Source organism: Erythrolamprus reginae, chromosome 3 (genome assembly GCF_031021105.1).
Source record: "Erythrolamprus reginae isolate rEryReg1 chromosome 3, rEryReg1.hap1, whole genome shotgun sequence".
In the NCBI taxonomy this organism is placed as follows: domain Eukaryota; kingdom Metazoa; phylum Chordata; class Lepidosauria; order Squamata; family Dipsadidae; genus Erythrolamprus; species Erythrolamprus reginae.
Genome location: NC_091952.1, coordinates 230,912,290 through 230,935,761, shown reverse-complemented (window position 1 = coordinate 230,935,761; position 23,472 = coordinate 230,912,290). Strand labels below are relative to the sequence as shown.

Genomic DNA, 23,472 nt, shown 5'->3' with positions numbered 1-23,472 from the left:
TTAACTGTTCCTGTGTCCACTTAAGAAATATTTTTGAAAGTGCTAAACAGACAATCTTTCTTCCCACTGACACTGAATATATTTTGCACGTTTTGCAAATAGCAAGCAGTATTGCTAATTTACACCTACAGTGTATGGTTAATGATAATAGCATTTCAAAATGAACAATTATTTTGCTTAACATTCTTTGAGTATTTCGTATCTGAGTGAAATCCGTACTTGCTGCTACCTAATTTTGCTATTTAAAATACTTGTAAAGATATCCAGGTTAGCATGCATGTTTTAATGCAGTAATGCAGTCCTATTATTTTAACATAATAAATTTAAATATATTAACCAAAAGCAACAGATGACCAATGATGGATTCATTAGTGTGTCAAGCACCTTTATACATCAAGATCTGTTTATGTAATTGCTCACTAAAAAGCAGACAACAAACAGAAACACAGAGAGAGACACACATACACACAAACACTGCTGCTACCACCGTCCCAGTGCTGAAGGGGAAAGGCTCTATTATTACTTACCTAGCATTATCCAACGTTTGTGCAAAAAGATCATTTTGTAAAATATTTGGAGATGAGAAAACCCCATGAAAATGTGATAACACCGAATTGCAGACCTGTCGCAATGTCTCAAATTGCATTTTTTTTCCTTCTTCCCTGCTATTCCTTCTTACCACCTGTGCAAAAAAGTCATCTATTTTGCAGTCACCATCGAATGCAGATACGGCAATCAAGTTCCATATTTCTCCTGATCTCGATAAAAATTGTAGCTAAACGTGCACGGAGGGAGGAATAATTGTAATGTCATTCTTCTAGTTCAGTCGTGGGGGAAAAAACAACCAAAACCCACACGGATTTCTCATCACTAGAGCAGGAATTCCAAACAGCAGCAATCTTTTTGGGCATTCCCAGCTGAAGTGTGAAGCTGAGCTGCATTCGTGTAGCCTCCTCATATTTCTCGATGCCTCTTAAAAACACACACACATGCACGCACAGACACACACACACACACGGAATAAATGCTGCCCTCAGGAGTTTCAGCACATCTGGTTGCCAGCAATAAAATCTCAGAAGTAATAAAAAAGCGAGGATGAGCATCCACTATTGCCTAAGAGGAGGAGGAAGAGGAGAGAACATCCTCTGCAGCTTCTCCTCCACCCTTCCTCCTCCTCTGAAGAAGGAAAAAAAAAATGACTAGCACCAATGACAGAATACATAGGTCCTTTTTTGTTGTTTTAGAACTTGACGGCAGCAGCACAAGCTGAAGGACCCTTCTAAAAATAGTAAGAGATCGCTAAAGGATCCTATGGAGCGAGGAGACGGTGAGAATAAATTCATTGCCTCCATCCTGTTTGAAAAGCTGCATCGTTATCTGCATGTGATAAGGCTTATTCTGTGATAAAGGCAATTCTGTCCTTTGCCAGTTGAATTTGGCTTCCATGCACGGCTAAAGAACGTTACAGCCGGTGCTGGATTGTGTTGCATTATAGTGACTGCACACCTAGTGCTCATGACACCAAGACATTTTTTTTTAACCCCAAATTTGCAAAAAAAAATCTCCCACGGCAATTTGCCTGAGTGATCCAAAAGCAGAAACCTGCAGCAGCCTTTGGAAATTTGCTGCATTCTATTCAGTAACGGAAGAAGGAAATTAAAATCAAGAAAAGAGTCTTGACATACTCAAAAGCATATGACTGAAACTGCCAACAAGAAACTGACCAACAAGACGGTGGCTAGGGAGGAAAGTTGGCTTGGTGGGGGGGGGGGGGGAGAGAACCTGAAATATAACTAAACTGTATAACAGACAATTCCACCAGAATAGGTAACTATCATGCCAAAATTATCCATGATTTTGTCCTATTGAATCAAATACAAGGTTGCATATACTATCACCACTAAAGGGAAGAATACCAGTTAGCACATTATGCTTTGGAATATTTAATTTATGCCAGCCACTTGCAATCAGAAAAACCATTAAAGTCTGTGCACTGAAAATGATTCCAAGAGCTAAGGAAAACGGAATGCGGAAACTACTGTAACCATTGGAAAGTTTTATATTTGGTATCTGAAGGTAAAGTATCATTGTTGTTCTTAGATTGACCTAATTTACAGAGGTATTCCAGGGCAGCATAGAATTTAACACATTTATTTACAATTTTAATCATATAATACTGTGCATATAGATTTACTCAGAATAAGTTCCGATAAATTCACTGGGATTCATTATTGTGTATCAATGTAGTGATTGAAAGAACCACTAACACTAGAGTTAGTGTTCTGTACACCACTTTGCTGCCCCCTAGTGTTCATTTGGGCAATATGCCTAATTTAGATTAAATTTAAATACTAATTGTATATGTTCCTTTTCTTTCTTTCTTTTTTTTACTCTTCTACTGAAGAATAGCTAACAAGTAACTCAAGAATAGGAAAGGAGGGACTATTTATTCTACCTCCTATAACAATTTTTCACTTTCTAAGTATATATATCATAATGAATGATTTTCTGACTTAAGTCCAAATATTTATATGCATATGAAGATTTTGCAATATATGCAAGAAACTTTCCATAATGCCCATATTATTTTCCATGATATGTATCAATTACAGTTATATACTCCATATAGAGATTTACTAAAATAGATAATCAAAGCAATCACAGTAATACTTTGGCCATAAATTTTATCTGTAAACAATTTTGCCAGTCCTATCAAATGATTGTCACCAGATTCTGAAGGAAAGATACTAGTAAAAAGAATTGGGCAGCAACAAGGTAGGGAACCTAATCTGAGATTCTGGATAATACTAGCCCAGATCGACAAAATTATTCAATATAAAGTTATGTTCTTGCTCAACCCAGTCCTATTCAGTGATTGAAAGCGAGAACACTGCTGGAATTGGTATCAAGGACTTGCCTGCTTGAGAAGTTGCTAAAAGGTGAAGGGTGTACAAACATAAAAAACATAGAAACATAGAGGATTGATGGCAGAAAAAGACCTCATGGTCCATCTAGTCTGCCCTTATATTATTTCCTGTATTTTATCTTAGGATGGATATATGTTTATCCCAGGCATGTTTAAGTTTAGTTACTGTGGATTTACCAATCACGTCTGCTGGAAGTTTGTTCCAAGCATCTACTACTCTTTCAGTAAAATAATATTTTCTCACGTTGCTTCTGATCTTTCCCTCAACTAACCTCAGATTGTGCCCCCTTGTTCTTGTGTTCACTTTCCTATTAAAAACACTTCCCTCCTGAACCTTATTTAACCCTTTAACATATTTAAGCCCCTACATGGCATCAAACCAGAATACCTACGGGACCACCTTCTGTCGCACGAGTCCCAGCGGCTGATTAGGTCCAACGGAGTTGGCCTTCTCCGGGTCCCATCAACTAAACAATGCCGTCTGGCGGGACCAAGGGGAAGAACCTTCTCTGTGGCGGCCCCGGCCATCTGGAATCAACTCCCCCTGGAGATTCGAATTGCGCCCACCCTCCCCTCTTCTGCAAGATGTTAAAGACCCACTTATGCCACCAGGCATAGGAGGACTGATTTCCCCCCCACCTTTGCTGATTATAGCACTTGAGAATGGTATGATTGTGTAGTATTGAATGTTTTTTAATATTAAGGGATTTTCACTTCAGTTTTACTAATATTAGACTTGTACCACTGTTTATTGTATTTTATTATGTTGTGAGAGGGACGGCATACAAATCTAATAATAATAATAATTATTATTATTAAATGTTTCGATCATGTCTCCTCTTTTCCTTCTGTCCTCCAGACTATACAGATTGAGTTCATGAAGTCTTTCCTGAGAAGTTTTATGCTTAAGACCTTCCACCATTTTTGTAGCCCGTCTTTGGACCCATTCAATTTTATCAATATCTTTTTGTACTGAACACAATACAGTGATCCCCCGTTTATTGCGTCCCCAACCATTGCGAACAGGGTACTTCGCTATTTTTCAACCCGGAAGTCAAAATACCATCTACGCATGCGTGCCCGTGGGCACGCATGCGTAGATGGCAACCGGGAGATCAGCTGCTGGGCGGCTTCCCTGAGTCTTCCCCCTCTTGCTGGCGTCAGCGAGGAGTTTCCCCACCGCCCACGCAAACTCCTCGCTGCCGCCCGCCCTTCGCCCGCCCACGCCGTTCATTCTCGCCGCTTTCGAGCTGAATCCGGGAGCGAATTCGCTCCCGGATTCAGCTCGAAAGCGGCGAGAATGAACGGCGTGGAAAAGCGGTTCCTTGCCGTTCGTTCTCGCCGCTTTCGAGCTGAATCCGGGAGCGAATTCGCTCCCGGATTCAGCTCGAAAGCGGCGAGAATGAACGGCGTGGAAAAGCGGTTCCTTGCCGTTCGTTCTCGCCGCTTTCGAGCTGAATCCGGGAGCGAATTCGCTCCCAGATTCAGCTCGAAAGCGGCGAGAATGAACGGCGTGGAAAAGCGGTTCCTTGCCGTTCGTTCTCGCCGCTTTCGAGCTGAATCCGGGAGCGAATTCGCTCCCGGATTCAGCTCGAAAGCGGCGAGAATGAACGGCGTGGAAAAGCGGTTCCTTGCCGTTCGTTCTCGCCGCTTTCGAGTTGAATCCGGGAGCGAATTCGCTCCCGGATTCAGCTCGAAAGCGGCGAGAATGAACGGCGTGGAAAAGCGGTTCCTTGCCGTTCGTTCTCGCCGCTTTCGAGCTGAATCCGGGACTCTGCATTGCTCTTTGTAGCTGAGAGAAATGTAAACAAAGACATAAACCACAAAACTCATCCTTGGAACTCTTGAGATCATTGGAAACCACACTTGAATCATTTTGGAATTTTACCCAGCCCCGTGACATTCGCTTTCCTGCCACCCGCAGCCGAGTGACCCTGGGCTCCTTCGCAACCTCGGAGAGCTTCCTGGGCATGAAAGCTCACGAAAACCAGGAAGCTCTCTGAGGTTGCGAAGGAGCCCACGATCACTCGGCTGCAGGCGGCAGGAAGGCGAATGCCACGGGGCTGGGCTCGGTTATCCCCTCGGCTCCCCTCCTACCAGCCCCGCCGCGGAAGGCTCCATTCTGTTCCCTGAATGGAGACCGCCGGCCGCTCAATCGGGCCGGCAGGGAACAGAATGGAGCGTTCCGCGGCGGGGCTGCTAAGGGGGGGGAGCCGAGCCCAGCCCCGTGACATTCGCTTTCCTGCCACCCGCAGCCGAGTGATCCTGGGCTCCTTCGCAACCTCGGAGAGCTTCCTGGGCATGAAAGCTCACGAAAACCAGGAAACTCTCTGAGGTTGCGAAGGAGCCCACGATCACTCGGCTGCAGGCGGCAGGAAGGCGAATGCCACGGGGCTGGGCTCGGTTCCGTCCTCGGCTCCCCTCCTACCAGCCCCGCCGCGGAACGCTCCATTCTGTTCCCTGCCGGCCCGATTGAGCGGCCGGCGGTCTCCATTCAGGGAACAGAATGGAGCGTTCCGCGGCGGGGCTGGTAGGAGGGGAGCCAAGGGGATAACCGAGCCCAGCCCCGTGGCATTCACCTTCCTGCCGCCTGCAGCCGAGTGATCGTGGGCTCCTTCGCAACCTCAGAGAGCTTCCTGGTTTTCGTGAGCTTTCATGCCCAGGAAGCTCTCCGAGGTTGCGAAGGAGCCCAGGGTCACTCGGCTGCGGGTGGCAGGAAAGCGAATGTCACGGGGCTGGGCTCGGCTCCCCCAGCCCCGCCGCGGAACGCTCCATTCTGTTCCCTGCCGGCCCGATTGAGCGGCCGGCGGTCTCCATTCAGGGAACAGAATGGAGCCTTCCGCGGCGGGGCTGGTAGGAGGGGAGCCGAGGACGGAACCGAGCCCAGCCCCGTGGCATTCGCCTTCCTGCCGCCTGCAGCCGAGTGATCGTGGGCTCCTTCGCAACCTCAGAGAGTTTCCTGGTTTTCGTGAGCTTTCATGCCCAGGAAGCTCTCCGAGGTTGCGAAGGAGCCCAGGATCACTCGGCTGCGGGCGGCAGTAAAGTGAATGTCACGGGGCTGGGCGCTAGCTCTCGCCGCTTTCGAGCTGAGTCCTGAAGCGAATTCGCTTCAGGACTCATCTCGAAAGCCCGCTAGCGAGGAGCCGAAGATTGGGGGCGGCGCGGCTGTTTTAAAACGTCGCCGCCGGCATGGGGGGCTTGCCAGCACCCCCCGGACCCCCAACCCGGGTTTGGGGGGCTGCTAGGAAGCCCCCCATGCCGGCGGCGACGTTTTAAAACAGCCGCGCCGCCCCCAATCTTCGGCTCCTCGCTAGCGCTGCGGAAGTTAAAAACACCATCTGCACATGCGCAGATGGTGTTTTTACTTCCGCAGCGCTACTTCGCGAAAACCCGCTCGTTGCGGGGGGTCCTGGAACGGAACCCTCGCAACGAGCGGGGGATCACTGTATTCCAAATGTGGTCTCACCAGCGCTCTATACAGCAGGATCCCAATCTCCCTCTTCCTGCTTGTTCTACCTCTAGCTATGCAGAGGTATACAACCCCAACAAAATCTGCTGAGTCAGCTCCCCAGGCTGTGGGATTTCTGAAGGAAACCACCCACGATCACGGTGCTTTCCAATAATATATTATTATAGCAAACTGAGCTGAATAGTGACTCAACTTTTGCTTCTACTTAGAAGTATTACTCCCTGCTTGCTTGCTTGCTTGCCTGCCTGCTGCAGCACTTCCTAATAGGAATACAGCCAACAGTCAGTGTTTTTATCTGCAATATTTATTTACTCCAAAACCCGAAGCCCAGTGTCAGGCATCATACCAGGAGTATTCTAACAAAGGGAAGAAGCATTGCAGAAGTGCCATCATGAATGCTGAGCAAGGCAAAAGTAATTAATAGTGGGACAGCAGCATGGTGGCAGCAGACCAGGAAGAAAACTCAGGAATGGAGTATCAGAAGGCATCAACAGGATTATGATAAGGCTAAGAGGCCTGGCACTCAAGTGGAGTTGAAATCTGGCCAAAATCAGTACATTATAGCAAAGGAGAGGTTAATTGGCACGGTTTTGCTTCAGCGTATCAAAGAAGCAAGTTTTCTGTGACTGGATATGTATAACATGGACCAGGTTTTTTTCTTCCTTTTAAAGAATAAAGTTGAATATCTACAGCACCCTGGCGAGAGAATTTTTTACTTCCTTGGCTTTCTATTTACAATGGTCCAATGAAAATCTATTCTCTTTGAATTTGAACTTTGAAACTGCCGTCCGGGATCCTGAAGCGTTGGGGGGGAGGTGTCAGGCTCCATCAAGCAGGCGATGGCCGGGAGGGGGAGGGGGGAGGGCTCTGGCCGGCCGGTCATCCCTTCAGCACACAAGATGGCCCCAACCCCCGCCGCCGCCACCGTTGCCCCCTCCAGGCAACCTCAGCCCGGCTGCTGTCCCCATCTGCCCGTGGCTTTATTTCCTCCTCAACTCCACCGTTTCCGCCCCGGCCAGGAAGGAGTCTCCGTGACGTCAAAGCCCCGACCTGGGAATCCCAGCAGGGGCGGCAAGCAAATAGGAAATGGGATTCCCCGCCTTCTTTTACTTGCAGCGCCATTCCCAAGGCGGAGAATCCCGTCAATCCTGGGCAGCCCACCTTCTTGCCGGGGGACGGGAAACAAAGGCCAAGCAGAGGGCATCCAAGGTTGTTGTGTGCACCAGGATGCTATGTATTTTGGGCTCAGAAGTGGCACAGCTCCCCCCCCCCCATTGTGCCCATTGCCCAGGGCAGCCTTAGCTCACCCTGGTGCTCTTTGAATAGGGGAGGGGGACGGGTTCTGTGTTGACGTAGGCCTGCCCTCCTGTCTTCCGCCAAAGCAGCCCGCGGCCACCTGTCTCCTTTTATTTCTTATGGAAAAGGCTCAGCCACCATGGTCATCGGCCACCATGGTGGTGTGTTGCATGAGCTGCTCCAGCGCCAACTCCATCTTCTGCTTTTTCACGGGGGAAACTGACATGATCGCATGTGCAGTGGCAAAATAAATTAAAGGAGGAGGCGCGGCTGCGGCGTCCGAGCCTTTTTCATAAGAAATAAAAGGAGACAGGCGGCTGCAGGCTGCTTTGACAGAAGACAGGAGGGCGGGGCCTACGTCAACACAGAACCTGCCCCCCTCCCCTTTCCAAAGTGCACCGGGTAAGTTGAGGCTGCCCTGGGCAATGGGCGCAACAGGCGATTGGTGCAGACTTTGGTTTTGTTTCCTGCTCGGCAGCCAATCAGTATTGCTCTGGGTTGCAGGATGAGCAAGGCGGTGTCATGGTCTTAACTTCCTTATTTATTTAGTCCAACCTTGGCAACTTTTAAGACTTGTGGACTTCAACTCCCAGAGTTCCTCAGCCAGCCAACCTTGGCCACTTTAAGACTTTGTGGACTTCAACTCCCAGAATTCCTCAGCCAGCCAATATTGGCCACTTTAAGACTTTGTGGACTTCAACTCCCAGAATTCCACAGCCAGCCAACCTTGGTCACTTTAAGACTTTGTGGACTTCAACTCCCAGAGTTCTTCAGCCAGCTTTGCTGAGTCAGAGCCCTCCCCGCCTCCTCCTCCTGCCCACCACGATGTTCGAGCGAACGCCAAACCTGAACATAGACTTTTTAAAAAGTTTGGGTTCGAATTCAGTATGCCGAACACCGCAAAGTTCGGCATGGACCCGAACTGTGCAAGTTCAGTTCGCCCAACACTAGTCATGTAGCCAACTTCAAAAGCCGCTACAAAAGTATATGCCACCAAATAAAGATAGAATGCTTCAACTACCATGGCAAACAAGAGGAAAACCTCCTGCACACCAAATCCAACCATGCCTTCTACAACTTTGTAAATAACAAACTCAAGGCTCCCATCCCACCACTAAAAGGACCCAACAATAAATAATGCTATGATGAATCAACCAAAGCTAACGTTCTTTGGCTGAGTCTTTGTAAACAGCAACAGCTCATCCCCAAAATTCACTCACGACTTAACTCAAATAGACTTCATTGAAGACATCATTGGAAAAACATTACATGACCTTAAACCTTCTCTATCAATTGGGCCTGATGGTCTATGTGCATATTTCCTAAAAAAAAGATCTCCACAGCCATAGCTGAACCACTAAACATAATCTTTGTAAAATCATTCAGGACCAGCTGAAAGCTATGGTTGCTAGCAATGGTCATCCACATCTTCAAAAAAGGAGATCCCAGTCTAGTTGAAAACTACAGACCAAACTCATTATCTTGTGTCGCATGCAACGTCATGGAATCAATCATAAACCAATCAATTACTCTCCATCTAGAAACTAACAACCTACTCTCTAACAAATAATTTGGTTTCAGAAAAAAATTATCCTGCAACCTGCAATTCCTTCACTGCAAAACCATATGGACTATACATCTCGACCAGGGGAAATCTATAGATGCAATTTATATTGACTTCTGTAAAGCCTTTGACTGAGTGGTTCATGACAAACTACTTCTAAAACTCAAATCCTACAGAATCTTAGGATTCCTCCATAGTTGGATAACTCTTTATGTTTCTCTTTTACTAGTATCATGTATATAAATATTATATCTTTGTATACCACCAATACGTACATGACAAAACAAACAAACAAATAAATAAAATAGTACAAGCATTGTATCATGAAAATGATAGTAAAATGATAATAAGATTGTAAGTACAAAGCAGCCCACAATAAACCTGAAATCAGCTGATTTCAAAAATCAGGACTTATTAATTTTGCATTGGTTGATTGATTGTCATAAAGAAAACCAAGACGTTCAGGCAAAATATAAAAAATATACCAGAGAACAAGATGAAATGAACATTATCATGTGTTGTAAGGGCTACATGTACATTTTAATAAAACATTTATGGTAAAATTATTTTATTAAAGTTACCCCAAATTTTCTAATATACTACCCTGTTTCCCCGATAGTAAGACACCCCCGATTGTAAGACGTATCGGGGGTTTCAGGGGGGTCGGCTAATATAAGCCGTACCCCGAAAGTAAGACATATGTCTTACTTTCGGGGAAACACGGGGGTATTGCCGGGGGGGGCCCGATGACGTCGCTTCCAAGCTCCCCGCGCGCCCTTCGCCTTCGCCTCGCCGCGGCGCCACCGCCTCTTCCCCTGCCGAGGCTCGGCTGCAAGCGGCCAGCGAGGCCGACCGGCTCCGAGGCGAGCGGCCAGAGCTGCGCCCTCTTTCACCCGCCTCCTTTCTGGCAGGCAGGCGGGGCTGCCCAACTGCGCAGAGCGGCTCCTCCCCTCCAGACATACGCTTCCCCGACATGCGTCTGCGGCTCCACACGTGCCCTTCTGGACTCTGGGGAGATGCCTTCGGGAACGCGACCCTTTCAATTTTTTTCCAATGTAAGACATACCCCGAAAGTAAGACGTAGTGGGGCTTTTGGGGGTAAAAAGAAAGTAAGACACTGTCTTACTTTCGGGGAAACACGGTATGCAAAATATCTTAGTTTAGCTATGATGCAACCGTAGCACTTGTTTGAAAATGGAAAAGTGGGGGAATTGTACACCCAAAATAATGAAAATTACAATATTCTCATTTATTATTCATCAAAATATACCTTCAAGAATACAGAAAGGACAATTCTTTCTTTAGATTAGGTGAATCTACTGCCTGTCTTTTATACCTGTGAATACATAAATTTGTGGTGAACACACAAATAAAATGCATCACCAATAAATTGTTTTGAGTGTTTCCATCACCACTAAAGTTACTAATCACTGCTAAAGTTACTGATATCCATCTAACTAATCCCTAGTTAAAATAGAATGGAATGTTCAAGTAATGTTTTAAAGTACAGTTTGAGACTCAGCTGTTGTATTTTTAGGATGCCCAGAAAACCACAGCAATCGTCAGATTGCACTTCAGAAGATATATCAGATACTTAGTACAGGATTTGCAACAATACAATCAATTTATTTTATTGATTTTATTCATTTATACATTGCCTTTCAAAATAAAATATTTCAAAAATAGCCCTCAAAATGAGTAATAAAGCAACAATAAAACAATAGACTAAGGCAGTGCAGTCTACATAGGTCTGTAAGAAGCTGCAACTGGTCCTGAACGTGGTAATGCAGACAATTAGGTGCATAGCTCAATCTTAGGCTCATGTAACACATTTTCTGTATGAGCTGCACTTTTTACCAGTAGGATCCTGGATAAAATTCAAGGTGCTGGTTATTACCTATAATGCCCTTCATGGGTGCCTGTTTATCTAAAAGACCATCTGTCTTCTCTGGCTTCTGTCCAGCTTGTATGATCAAGCAGAGTTGGCATGCTCCAAACCCTATCCATTAAAAGTGTCATATAATGAGATGTAGGAAGGGTGCCTCTTGCCCTATGGAGCACCCTTCCCACCAAGAAATGTATGGCCTCACCTTGGCTGGGTTCAGAAGACCTCTGAAAGCTTGCTCTTTTTCCAGATCTTAAATTAGGAGATGGTGGATCTCGCAGGCCTAACTACCTTTTAGAAACATAGAAGACTGACGGCAGAAAAAGACCTCATGGTCCATCTAGTCTGCCCTTATACTATTTCCTGTATTTTATCTTACAATGGATATATGTTTATCCCAGGCATGTTTAAATTCAGTTACTGTGGATTTACCAACACATCTGCTGGAAGTTTGTTCCAAGGATCTACTACTCTTTCAGTAAAATAATATTTTCTCATGTTGCTTTTGATCTTTCCCCCAACTAACTTCAGATTGTGTCCCCTTGTTCTTGTGTTCACTTTGCTATTAAAAACACTTCCCTCCTGAACCTTATTTAACCCTTTAACATATTTAAATGTTTCGATCATGTCCCCCCTTTTCCTTCTGTCCTCCAGACTATACAGATTGAGTTCATTAAATCTTTCCTGATACATTTTATGCTTAAGACCTTCCACCATTCTTGTAGCCCGTCTTTGGACCCGTTCAATTTTGTCAATATCTTTTTGTAGGTGAGGTCTCCAGAACTGAACACAGTATTCTAAATGTGGTCTCACCAGTGCTCTATATAAGGGGATCACAATCTCCCTCTTCCTGCTTGTTATACCTCTAGCTATGCAGCCAAGCATCCTACTTGCTTTTCCTACCACCCGACCACACTGCTCACCCATTTTGAGACTGTCAGAAATCACTACCCCTAAATCCTTCTCTTCTGAAGTTTTTGCTAACACAGAACTGCTAATGCAATACTCAGATTGAGGATTCCTTTTCCCCAAGTGCATTATTTTACATTTGGAAACATTAAACTGCAGTTTCCATTGCTTTGACCATTTAGCTAGTAAAGCTAAATCATTTACCATATTAAAGACCCCTCCAGGAATATCAACCCTATTGCACACTTTAGAGTCATCGGCAAATAGGAAAACCTTCCCTACCAAACCTTCCCCTATGTCACTCACAAACATATTAAAAAGAATAGGACCCAGAACAGACCCTTGTGACACACCGCTTGTAACCTGTCTCTGCTCAGAATGGTTGCTTTTCTTATGGTATTCGTGTGGCTTGCGGTTTTCACTGAATTTATTATTTTAAAAGACTTACATCTTTGCCCATATTTATTTTTATGTTTTAATTTGTATTTCACTGTTATTGTAATTTTTAATTTTATTTACTATATGGCACCTATTGTTCTCCAAAGCAACTCTAGGTGGCTTCCAGTGTAATAAAATTGAAATATAAAAACAATTATGAATATGATCATTAAAAATTACAAGAATTAAATGCAGACTAAAAACCACACGCAGTGAGGGTGGTACCTTCTCTGTCACTGCACTAATCACCTCCAGCTTCAAGGCAGCAAGAATGTATAATTCTTCTTCCTGCTCTTAATTTTCTCCACAACAACAATAACCCCAATGAATTGGGCTAAGAGTGAGTGACTGGCCAAAAATAAGCCAGCCATTCTTTGTGCCTAAAGGTAAAACTAGAACTCATGGTCTTCCATTTTCTAGCCTGGAACCTTCGCCACTGGCCAAACAGGCTCTATTATAACCATAAGCCTGGATGATTCACAAAACATTAAAAATATTAAACCGCAAATAGTTAAATAAAATAAAATAAACACTCAATAAACACTCATGGTGTCCCAAGGCAACACTCTCTCACTATATCCACATACAGGGTGAGTTCCAAAAGTAATGCAAATTTTTTAAAGTAATTTATTTGCACAAACAAAATTCTTCAAAGTACTGTTCTTGGGCCTCTACACATTTTTTCCAGCAACTCTGCCATGACCAGTACGCGCCCTGGAAGGCGTCTTCGGGGACCTCTCACAAGGTCTTCATCATGGCTGATTGGTTCCCTTCTATGGATGAAAAACGGGTTCCTTTCAGGGCTGCCTTAATCCAAGGAAACAAAAAGAAGTCTGCTGGGGTGACATCAGGACTATGTGGGGGGCAGCATTGGCACATGGTGTTTGGTCAGGAACTCGCGGACTCATAGCACGTTGTGACAAGGCGCATTTTACCATACCTCATACTACCAGATAAGCATTTTCAGAGATATAAATATTAAAGAGTGAGAGACTTGAGTAACCAGCTCAAATTCCTCCCAGATAACCAAACTCTCAGACATGACCCATTCACTTTCAAAGTTTCTGCTCAGCCAACATCTAATTCCAAGACAAATTGAATGACATTCTCTAACAGATACTGAAAATATTCCTCATAGCTACTCTGCAAAGGCTCCTCCAAACCAAAAGGGACCTGATCCCTCTGAATAGGGCCAAAAAAATAAAAAATAAAATTCCCCCCAAAAAATCCAAAAGAAAGATAGTGGCGTCCACTGACTGGCACAAACCAAACTGGATCCGTGATGTCATGATTGGTTTACATCCATTTGGACTAACCAGTCCGAATGGAAAAAACCCACCTTTGCACAGCAATATACAAAAACCCTCCAAAATTGTTATCCCATCCATGATACCCAAGACCATAAAGGGGAAAAAAATCATGTATCATTTTTCTTCTCAGGACCATAGAACTTAGCAGTCTTATACACTTATAGAATAAAAAAATATTTATAGTGAAGAACATACAAACCCCCAACCGAAAAATGCAACCTGATCTACCATTGAAATACTTGGCAATAACAATTCCCCTAAGCTTTGTTCACGCTTTGCTGATTTTGGTCTTTTTATAAATTAACACACAAGGTGAAAAGTGCCTGGGAGACTGTGCGTCAAAGCAGAAGTGTGGCAGCACAAGCACCGCCTATAAATTGGCTACATTCAAATGCCCTGCAAAGTATGTGGCATGAACAGCTCATCTCAGTTAGCTATGGGACTAGGAAGGGGTTAAAAGAACTCCACATGGATTTGAATGAAAGTGCGCTTCTGGTTAAAATATGTCCTGCAAACCCTGCAAGCCTGTCAAAAAATGTGGCAATCCTCTGCCAAAAAAAAGAAAAGAAATGTTGCTAAAAAGCGGAACAGCCTTGCTTTGCATTATAGAGCTCATTGCCAGAATCTTTGCAGAGAGTGATTATAGTTTCCTAATACTGATTGGCTTCAGGGGCTAGTGAACCCTCATCATTCTTTGTTAGGCTTCGTACAGGCATTCTTCCTGTAGCAATTTTAAAAACTGTCCTTGCCAATGCAGGTCAACAAGCAATGAACATCAAAAAAAAAAAAAGCCTCAGTAGAATCAGTCATATTGAAACACTGGATACAGTAGTACAGTACCTCTACTTAAGAACTTCTCTAGATAAGAACTGGGTGTTCAAGATTTTTTTGCTTCTTCTTAATGTTGTGGTTAGCTCTGGCCCAGCTCCTGCCCCAAGGACTGTGGATGTGGGGGAGACATCCACATGCTGCAGGCCTGTTTTGCCCCCCCCCCAACCGGTGGAATCTGCTGATGAAGGCTCCTCTGACCAAGAAGACATGAGTGACAGGGAGGAGGAGAGTGTGGCAGACAGCTCAGAAGGAGATCAATTATCTAGCTCCAACTTGGATTCGGAGCAAGAGTTAATGATACAGCCACGCATGCGGAGAGCGATGCATAGGCAGCAACAACTGAGAGATTATTATCAAAGAAAATGAGGCCACCTGTGGTTGGGTGGGGCTGTGGTAATTAGTGAGGCTGCTATAAATAGCAGCCTGTGTGTTTGGCCATTGAGGAGGATTATCTGATCGTTGTGTTTCGTGCCTGCTTTGCTGTGTTTGACCTTTTGTGAGCTGATTTTTCCCCGCTTTGAAACTAAACCAGAGCAAAGTGTGTTTCACTTTGTGAAAGAAGAAGGACTGTGAATTGCCTCACAGCTGCAAGATAAGTATCACAGAACTGATAAGGGACTTGTACCAATTACCAGTTTGTTTGGAGAGGAGTGCTCTTTGCTATACAAAAAGAGGGCTTATTTTAAGTGAATTTTCATTATAAAGAACATTGTTTTGAATTTTCAAATGTGTGTGTGTCTGAAATTTGTACCTGTGAATTTTCGGGAGGAGTTTACCAGAGAGCCCGACAGAACACTTAAGAACCATTTTTTACTTAAGAACCCGAGCCCAGAAAAAATTCCCAGGAAATTTGAGAGCGGCACGAAGGCCCGACCAATTTCTCAATAACAGGAGCACACACCACTGTATGTCTGCCCGCAGTCCACCAGGAAGGACAATCTCTGCTTCGTCCGTGCTAAATGTTGAAAGTAGTGTTTTTATAATTTGTGCTGCCACAAGCAATGCTATACAGTTCTGCTAAAGCTCATGTCATTGAAAGCAAACGCATCCACATTAGTTCATAACTATATGCCGCGCCGCCTCCTCCTCCTGCCTCTCCACCAATTAGTACACAAGAAGTGTTGAATATGATGAGAGGTCAACAAAGGACAAATTATATAAAAGGCTAGTCAATGGAAGCTGCATCCTCAAAAGCCCACCCAATTAAAGGAAAATACTGAAGGATTACAGAAACGGGAATCCACTAATTGGGGGCTTTGGAAAGTGCAGTCTAGGCAGAACATAAGCCATCATTATTACTGAAGTTCAGGAAGGGGTTAACATCTGGAAGTGTATTTCTTAATCCATTTTAACGCCAATCAGGCAGGCTAATTTTGAGTTGGCAAACACTTGGGTAGTTCAGCGGGGAGGCTACTTAAGGAGACCCTTTTGGAAGGACCTGGGCAGGGGTGGGCAGCAGGCAGGATGGGGTGGAACACAGTTCCACCGGCGGAAATGAAGTTGTGTGCCCAGCTTTAGCTGACCATCCCCCCCTGCCAGCCTCCTCATCCTCCTCGGAAAGCGTCAGGGAGACCAGCACCAACAGGTGTTGCAAGGGGCCCATTTCCTCCCCCTCTTTTCTCAACAGCTGATCGACACCCGTTCACCTAGCTACCCAGCCTGAGGTGGGGGTGCGACCCAGGAAGGAGAGCGCGGAAAACGTGAAGCAAATTGTCACCCCAGAGAGCAACACTGGTGAGGTTGTAAGTCAAGGACTTAACAGTTCACTTGAATGATGATGATCGTTCAAGCCACTCCCACCTGGTCACATGGCAGCAAGCTACTCCTGCCCAATGTCACATGACCATCATGCCACATCCACAAGAGCTGCTGACGTTTGTGCACAGCTTGCTTGACAGTTAGAACAATTAATCAGTGGAACAACTTGCTTCCAGAACTTGCTGATGCTCCAACCCCGAAAGGTTTTAAGAAGAGACTGGACAACGATTTGTCTGAAATTGTATAGGGCAGTAATGGCGAAGTTTATTACACTCAGTCTTGATTCAAATGCGTCCATTAATTTTTGGAACAATTCATTTGTTCTATATAGAATCCAGCCAGTCATTGCTGGCAGACGATGGCATATATTAAATTGTAGGAAGAGCAGGTAAAGGCTATTCTAATCTTGTCTTTGTAATTGTTAGGGCCAACCTCAGAATAGACCAAATAGGACTTAAAACAAGAGTAAAGTAATATCAGGCCATTTCAATTTCCAGGACACTTCATGATAGACTTCAAAGTGGCTGTTTTGAAAAAAGAAAAGAATTTTAACAGCACCATCTAGTGATAAAGTGCTGAACTCACACACATCAAAAGTTTCACTCTGGATAGAGGAAATGTTAAATTTGAAAATAGATAAAACCCCGGAATGCTTCCTTTTAGGTATCCTAAGACAAAATCTACCCCAAAATCACGCACATTTAATTATTCATATAACCACTGAAGCCAGATTTACTTTTGCACAGTGGTGGGAAAACGAAGATATACCCCAAGACGATTTAATAATAGGGAAAATTAAATACTGTGCAGAGATGACCAAGTTAACTATGGCAGTTAGAAACAAAACTGAATCTTCATTTAATAATTGCTGGAACCCTTTCTACTGTTGGTTAAAAAAAAGAGAACAGCTCGCTCAACAAATGACATGCACTGTACATATTTGAACAGATGCAAATCTGGTATAAAACTTTTCCCTTTCTCTTCAATAGTTGTAAGAGATATCGATATGTATCTTAAAAATGGAACTAATTTTTCGTTTTCAAAATCTCTTTATCATGATCTATTCAACGCTTGCTTTTACCTATCCATATTACCAAAAATTTGATGTAAGGAAACGAACTGCTGAAATTAAAACTAGTTCATATTCTTAACACAGTTCTACCGTACACCCGCCCATTTCTTTCTTTCTTTTTCTTCTTCTTCCCTTTTTTCTCTCTTTTCTTTGTAAGTTTGTATGTTCATTGATTGTTTTGTCTTTATATCTTGGCTTATCGTCCAAACACACGATTATTGCTTACGTGATTTGCCATGTTTTAATTGTTAAATGTCATTATATGTTTTTTATTATGTATTTATTGTATATTTGTAAAAAAAATTATTTAAAGAAAAAAATTTTTTAAAAAAGGTTTCACATAAACTCGGATCTCAGTGAAAACAATGGGGTTGTTTGGGTTTTTTTACACATTTTACCTTTTTTTACAAAAGCTAATAGCACTGGGTTTCTACCAATGTTCTCTGGGGCTCTATTCCAGTAAGACCCCACAGAGTGTGCAATTTGCGTGCGACGTCTCCAGTGCTGTGTTTGCTGGTCCGTCATACAGCGACATCTTTTTTAAAATTTTGGCATTATTTTGCTTCCTGTGCATACACGGAAGCAAAATCTCGTGATAGGATGCTGACGTGTGCACAATTTCAGCTATTTTTTTTTTTTTGCTTCTGTGCATGTGCAGAAGTAAAAATTCACTGGAATCACATGACCGCGACTATCGCATCATGAGATTTTGCTGCTTTTTTGCTTCCTGCGTATGCACAGAGCAAAATTGTGCAAGGTGATGCACGAGAGAGCTATTCTCGCATGAACAAAAATCATCATGATGAGCGCAGGTAAGAGCAACCCGCACCTGTAGATACGATATGTATAATCTGAATAACCAAACTACTTCAGCTTCAACCACAACAACACAAGAGCAAACAACAGATTTAAACTTAATATTAACCGCTCCAAACTTGACTGTAAAAAATATGACTTCAGTAACCGAGTTGTCGAAGCGTGGAACTCATTACCGGACTCCATAGTGTCATCCCCAAACCCCCAACACTTTACCCTTACATTATCTACGGTTGACCTATCCAGATTCCTAAGAGGTCAGTAAGGGGCGAGTACAAGTGCACTAGAGTGCCTTCCGTCCCCTGTCCTATTGCTCTCCTATATCTCCTATACCTTTCTTCTATTCATATATCTCTTCTTCTATTCTTTCACTGATATGTTCTGTTACTATATCTTCTTTTCTATTCTTTCTTAGATATATTTTACTATGAGTATCTCCTCTATAACCTTCATCATGTATTTTACTGTGTGTGTGTGTGTGTGTGTGTGTGTGTGTGTGTGTGTATGTAGATTGTTCTGAGTTCGGGTTTTGCCCTGTGTAATATTTTGCATGTCTATGCGACGTTTCGGTGAAATCACATTCACCATCATCAGGCTGAAGTTTCAAGCTTCGTGCTGCAAATATATATATATATATATTTGTTTTTGTACACACACACACACACACAAACCCTCATTGTGTATTGGACAAAATAAATAAATAAAATAAAAATAAAAATAAAATAAATCAAGTGTTTGGACAATGAATCATTTCTGACTGTGGGAGGAAAGCCCCCTAAATAGATCTTTATGCCGTATGGAAGATTTAAATATGAAGATGTGAAAATATGAAGAGTTACTGGTAACTAAACTTCACCTGTAACATTTCTATACAGCAATTTCATCACAACATTCTTCACCTGATGAAGTTTGTGAAGCCTATCAAGTATATTTATACTATGGCAACATAAAGTTGCTAGATTATGAACTACGGTGGTTAGTCTATCACTGCTGAGGAATGGGCTTACCAATACTGGCTGGTCAAAACTCATCTAAATAAGCTCCAAAAACAAATACATTTCCAGTAAGAACTGTAGATTATATTTACTACTGTTGTGCTCAATCTACTTAGTTTCCCACTAACAATCTTTGGTAACCCATATCCCTCCATTGCATTGAGTATGGCATGCAGATAAGACCAAGGCATTAGACCTTCCTGGAAAATGGAGGGAGAGTTGCAGTGAAGGGCCAGCAAAATTTTTACTCCCTACACTATGGGCATGGTTTATGCATTTTCTTTCAACATTCTTTCAGTGCAAATTGGGTGTTCTGGGGTGGAGCTCTATTTTTGCTACCCCACTGCATTAAACACCCACCCACCCCGGTCCAGGCAGTAGCCCACACCTGGAGAGATGGCAGCTGGAATGAGGCTGCAGCCATAAGTAGGCAGAAAGAGGCAGAGAAGGCGTGGTCATGGCCAAGACATGTCCCTGATTTACTCCCATCCAAGACATGTCCCTGATTTGCTCCCATCTTGCTCTTTTATTTATTTAATTTATTTAATTTGTCAAGTACGTATTGGTAGTATACAAAGATATAACAATGTTTATATACATGATACTAGTAACAGAGAAACATTAGGACAGGGGACAGTAGGCACGCTGGTGCACTTATGCACGCCCCTTACTGACCTCTTAGGAATCAGGAGCGGTTAACAATGGATAGTCTAAGGGTAAAGTTTGGGGGCTTAGGTGATGATATTGCAGAGTCAGGTAGTGAGTTCCATGCATCAACTACTTGGTTATTAAAGTCGTATTTCTTGCAGTTGAGTTTAGAGTGGTTTACTTTATGTTTGTATCTGTTGTGTGCTCTTGTGTTGCGGTGGTTGAAGCTGAAGTAGTAATTGGCAGGAAGGACGTTGTAGCAGATTATTTTATGGGCTACGCTTAGGTCTGTTTAAAGCAATGTATTTCTAAGCTTTCTAAATCTAGGCCTTATATTATTTGCTGTGTCTTTAAGATTTTGATATTACTTAAACAAAATGAACGTTCATAATTCATTATGTTTTATTATTGTTGTATATTTATTTGTTGAAAAGATGAATGTGGTCCATCATCAACTCTCAGGCATGGCCTCGCTCCGACATGGGGGAAAAGGCTGCTAACCCCTGCTTTACAGCATCAGATATTTTTATTTTACTTATTTATTTATTTATTTATTTATTTATTTATTTTGTCCAATACAAATTGAAAGTTAAAGAGAATAAAAACATGTAGTAGTAAATATCAGGGAAGGGATAGAAGAAGAGATATGAGAATAGAATACATCAATGAAGAGTAGAGGAAGGATATATGGATGGGAGAAAAGATATATAAAATATAGGAGAGACAAATGGACAGGGGACGGAAGGCACACTAGTGCACTTATGCTCGCCCCTTACTGACCTCTAAGGAATCTGGAGAAGTCAACTGTAGAAAGTCTAAGGGAAAAATGTTGGGGGTTGGGGGTTGACACCACAGAGTCTGGTAATGAGTTCCACGCTTCAACAACTCGATTGCTAAAGTCATATTTTTTACAGTCAAGTTTGGAGCGGTTGATATTAAGTTTGAACCTGTTGCGTGCTCTTGTGTTATTGCGGTTGAAGCTGAAGTAGTTGTTGACAGGCAGGATGTTGCAGCATATGATCTTGTGGGCAATACTTAGATCATGTTTAAGGCGTCGTAGTTCTAAGCTTTCTAGACCCAGGATTGTAAGTCTAGTTTCGTAGGGTGTTCTGTTTCGAGTGATGGAGTGAAGGGCTCTTCTGGTGAAGTATCGTTGTGAATATTGTCAATATTGTACACAACGTTGTAATATGTGAAACAGACCTGCCAACTTCTAAAAGTAAGTTAAATATATCCTTAAATTCTTGCTAATGGAATATCTTAACAAGATAGCAACTGGGGTTTTTTTAATAAACAAAAGTCAGTTCCTTACCTGTCCGCTGTGTCACCCACCACCTTTCCTCCCGAACCGTTTATGGACCCTTGCCTCGTAATCCCTTGAGATCTACTTCGTTCCAAAACAGTCTGTTCTTGCAGCTTTGGTTTTTTGTCCTGAGGTGCTTTTTCATTCTGAAGTCCTCTAAAACCCTCTTGATCGGGCTTCTGTAGGGTGTTGGTTCCACTATTATAAAACCATGCTCCAGATTTTGTGAGGATTTCTTGTTGTTTTCGACATGAATTACACACCCACATCACCTACAAATAACGTGCAAAACATATTGTTATCCATTTTTTGAAAGTAATCTTGACAAATTCACACTAAAATGTAATAAATTATTATAGAACAATAAAAATATCATTAAATGGCAATGTTTGAAACGAATACAATTTTAACCTGATTTTTTTTAAAGTTTAACTATTTCTTTAATTATATTTAACAAAGTCCAAGGGCCTTATAAGTTATTTTCTAAATACAAGAGCATAAACAGCATATTTTATAGAACTTAATCTTTGAACAAAAATTGTTTTAAAATTATAATCTATGTGTCTTGTAAAATCAGCAATTTTGACAATACCGCCTTAATGAAAAAGGATTCATTTTATTTAACTATCAAATCTTAAGAGTCAGCTGAAGTTTTCCAACTAAACATTCTGTTTTCTGTAATACCTTCAGATCCCAAGTTTCAAACAAAAATTGCCATTATTGCCCAGCAATGAACAGATATATTATCCTGGATTATAGATATAAAATCCTGAAATGTTAATAATATTTTATTAATAACAGCATTATTTTATGCAAGAGACTGCTATATTAAATGCCCAAACCCCGACCCTGAATTCTGAAACATATTATCAATAGGCTATTTTTACAGAAGACCATATAAGTGCCCATAACTGTGCCATTGTTTATTGATATAGTACTGTATATTTTCTCCCAAATTAAAATAATAATAGAAAAATTAAAAACCACAATGTTCTGCTACTAAAATGTTGGTAGCAATCAGAAATAATAGAATTGTTTATGTTTGTTGGTTCAGACCTTAACAACCAATTATTATATTTAATCTCTGGTCCTCAACTTCTCAAGGAGTTTAAATTATATTACTGTGCCACTGTAATTTGACATTAGAGAAATATGTATGTTTAGTCAACGATATGCTCTTTTATCATTTTAAAAACTAACAAAATCACAACCAAATTCAGAATACATTCAATTTAGTATTTCCATTTTCAGCAAGACTGCTTAGCTTCTTCAATATGAAAGTCAGTATTCTTGCTAGGCCAACACACCTGATTTTATAATATCAGCTCTTCTACTTTACATATATTTCCAATGGGTTCAGACTAAAATAATCCTTCTAGAATTATAGTTTTCCTGTTTTGATGTCTGTAATATGTTTTTTTAAAGAGTGGAATTGTAGGTAACTTTCAGCGAAATACAATGGTACCTCGTGATACGAACCCCTCGTGATACGAACATTTTGAGATAAGAACCCGGGGTTCGGAAATTTTTTGCCTCTTCTTACGAACTTTTTTCGACTTACAAACCCACCGCAGATTGCAAAATGGCGCTCCACCGGGCACTGCCGCCCAGCTGTCACCTTTTGAAACAGCCGGGGGGCTTCTCGGCGTTCTCCCAAACCCGAACCCGAACCTGAACTTTTGCCGAACTTTTCAGGTTCGGGTTCGGGAGGCCGCCAAGAAGCGCCGCCACCCGCCTGTCACCTTCTGAAACAGCTGGGGGGCTTCTCGGCATTCTCCCGAATGCCGAACCCGGAAGTTCGGCAAAAGTTCAGGTTCGGGTTCGGGAGGCCGCCAAGAAGCGCCGCCGCCCGCCTGTCACCTTCTGAAACAGCTGGGGGGCTTCTCGGCATTCTCCCGAATGCCGAACCCGGAAGTTCGGCAAAAGTTCAGGTTCGGGTTCCGGAGGCCGCCAAGAAGCGCCCGACTGTTTCAGAAGATTACAGCCGGGCAGCAGCACCCGGCAGAGTGCCGTTTTTGCGATCGGCAGCGGTGTTTTCAGCCGATCTGGAGGCTGAAACAGAGGTGGGGAATCCCAATAGAGAATTCCATGGGCGGAGCTTTGACGTCACGAAGACGTCCTTCGTGATCGGCCTTCCATCAATTGCTTCATCTCATTTCTGTACTAGAATAATAATTACACCCAGGACCTTATGATGATGGGAAGCATTTTGAATATTTCCTGGGGGGGAAAATAGTCTATCTAAAATGTTC

At 42.8% G+C, this 23,472-nt stretch overlaps 1 protein-coding gene across 29 annotated transcripts in view; it reads right to left on the bottom strand.

The window, feature by feature from the left end:
• Positions 1-23,472, bottom strand: part of RIMS2 (regulating synaptic membrane exocytosis 2) — a 361,362-nt gene that overhangs the window by 242,141 nt on the left and 95,749 nt on the right. For 17 of the 29 annotated variants that reach the window (XM_070748179.1, XM_070748182.1, XM_070748173.1 and 14 more), the window contains one exon: positions 21,230-21,492. In XM_070748179.1, coding sequence (XP_070604280.1) covers positions 21,230-21,492 — 263 coding nt within the window. Of the gene's footprint in view, positions 1-527; positions 647-21,229; positions 21,493-23,472 lie in introns of those variants that run through there. The other 12 variants (XM_070748194.1, XM_070748198.1, XM_070748183.1 and 9 more) reach the window with 1 other exon arrangement.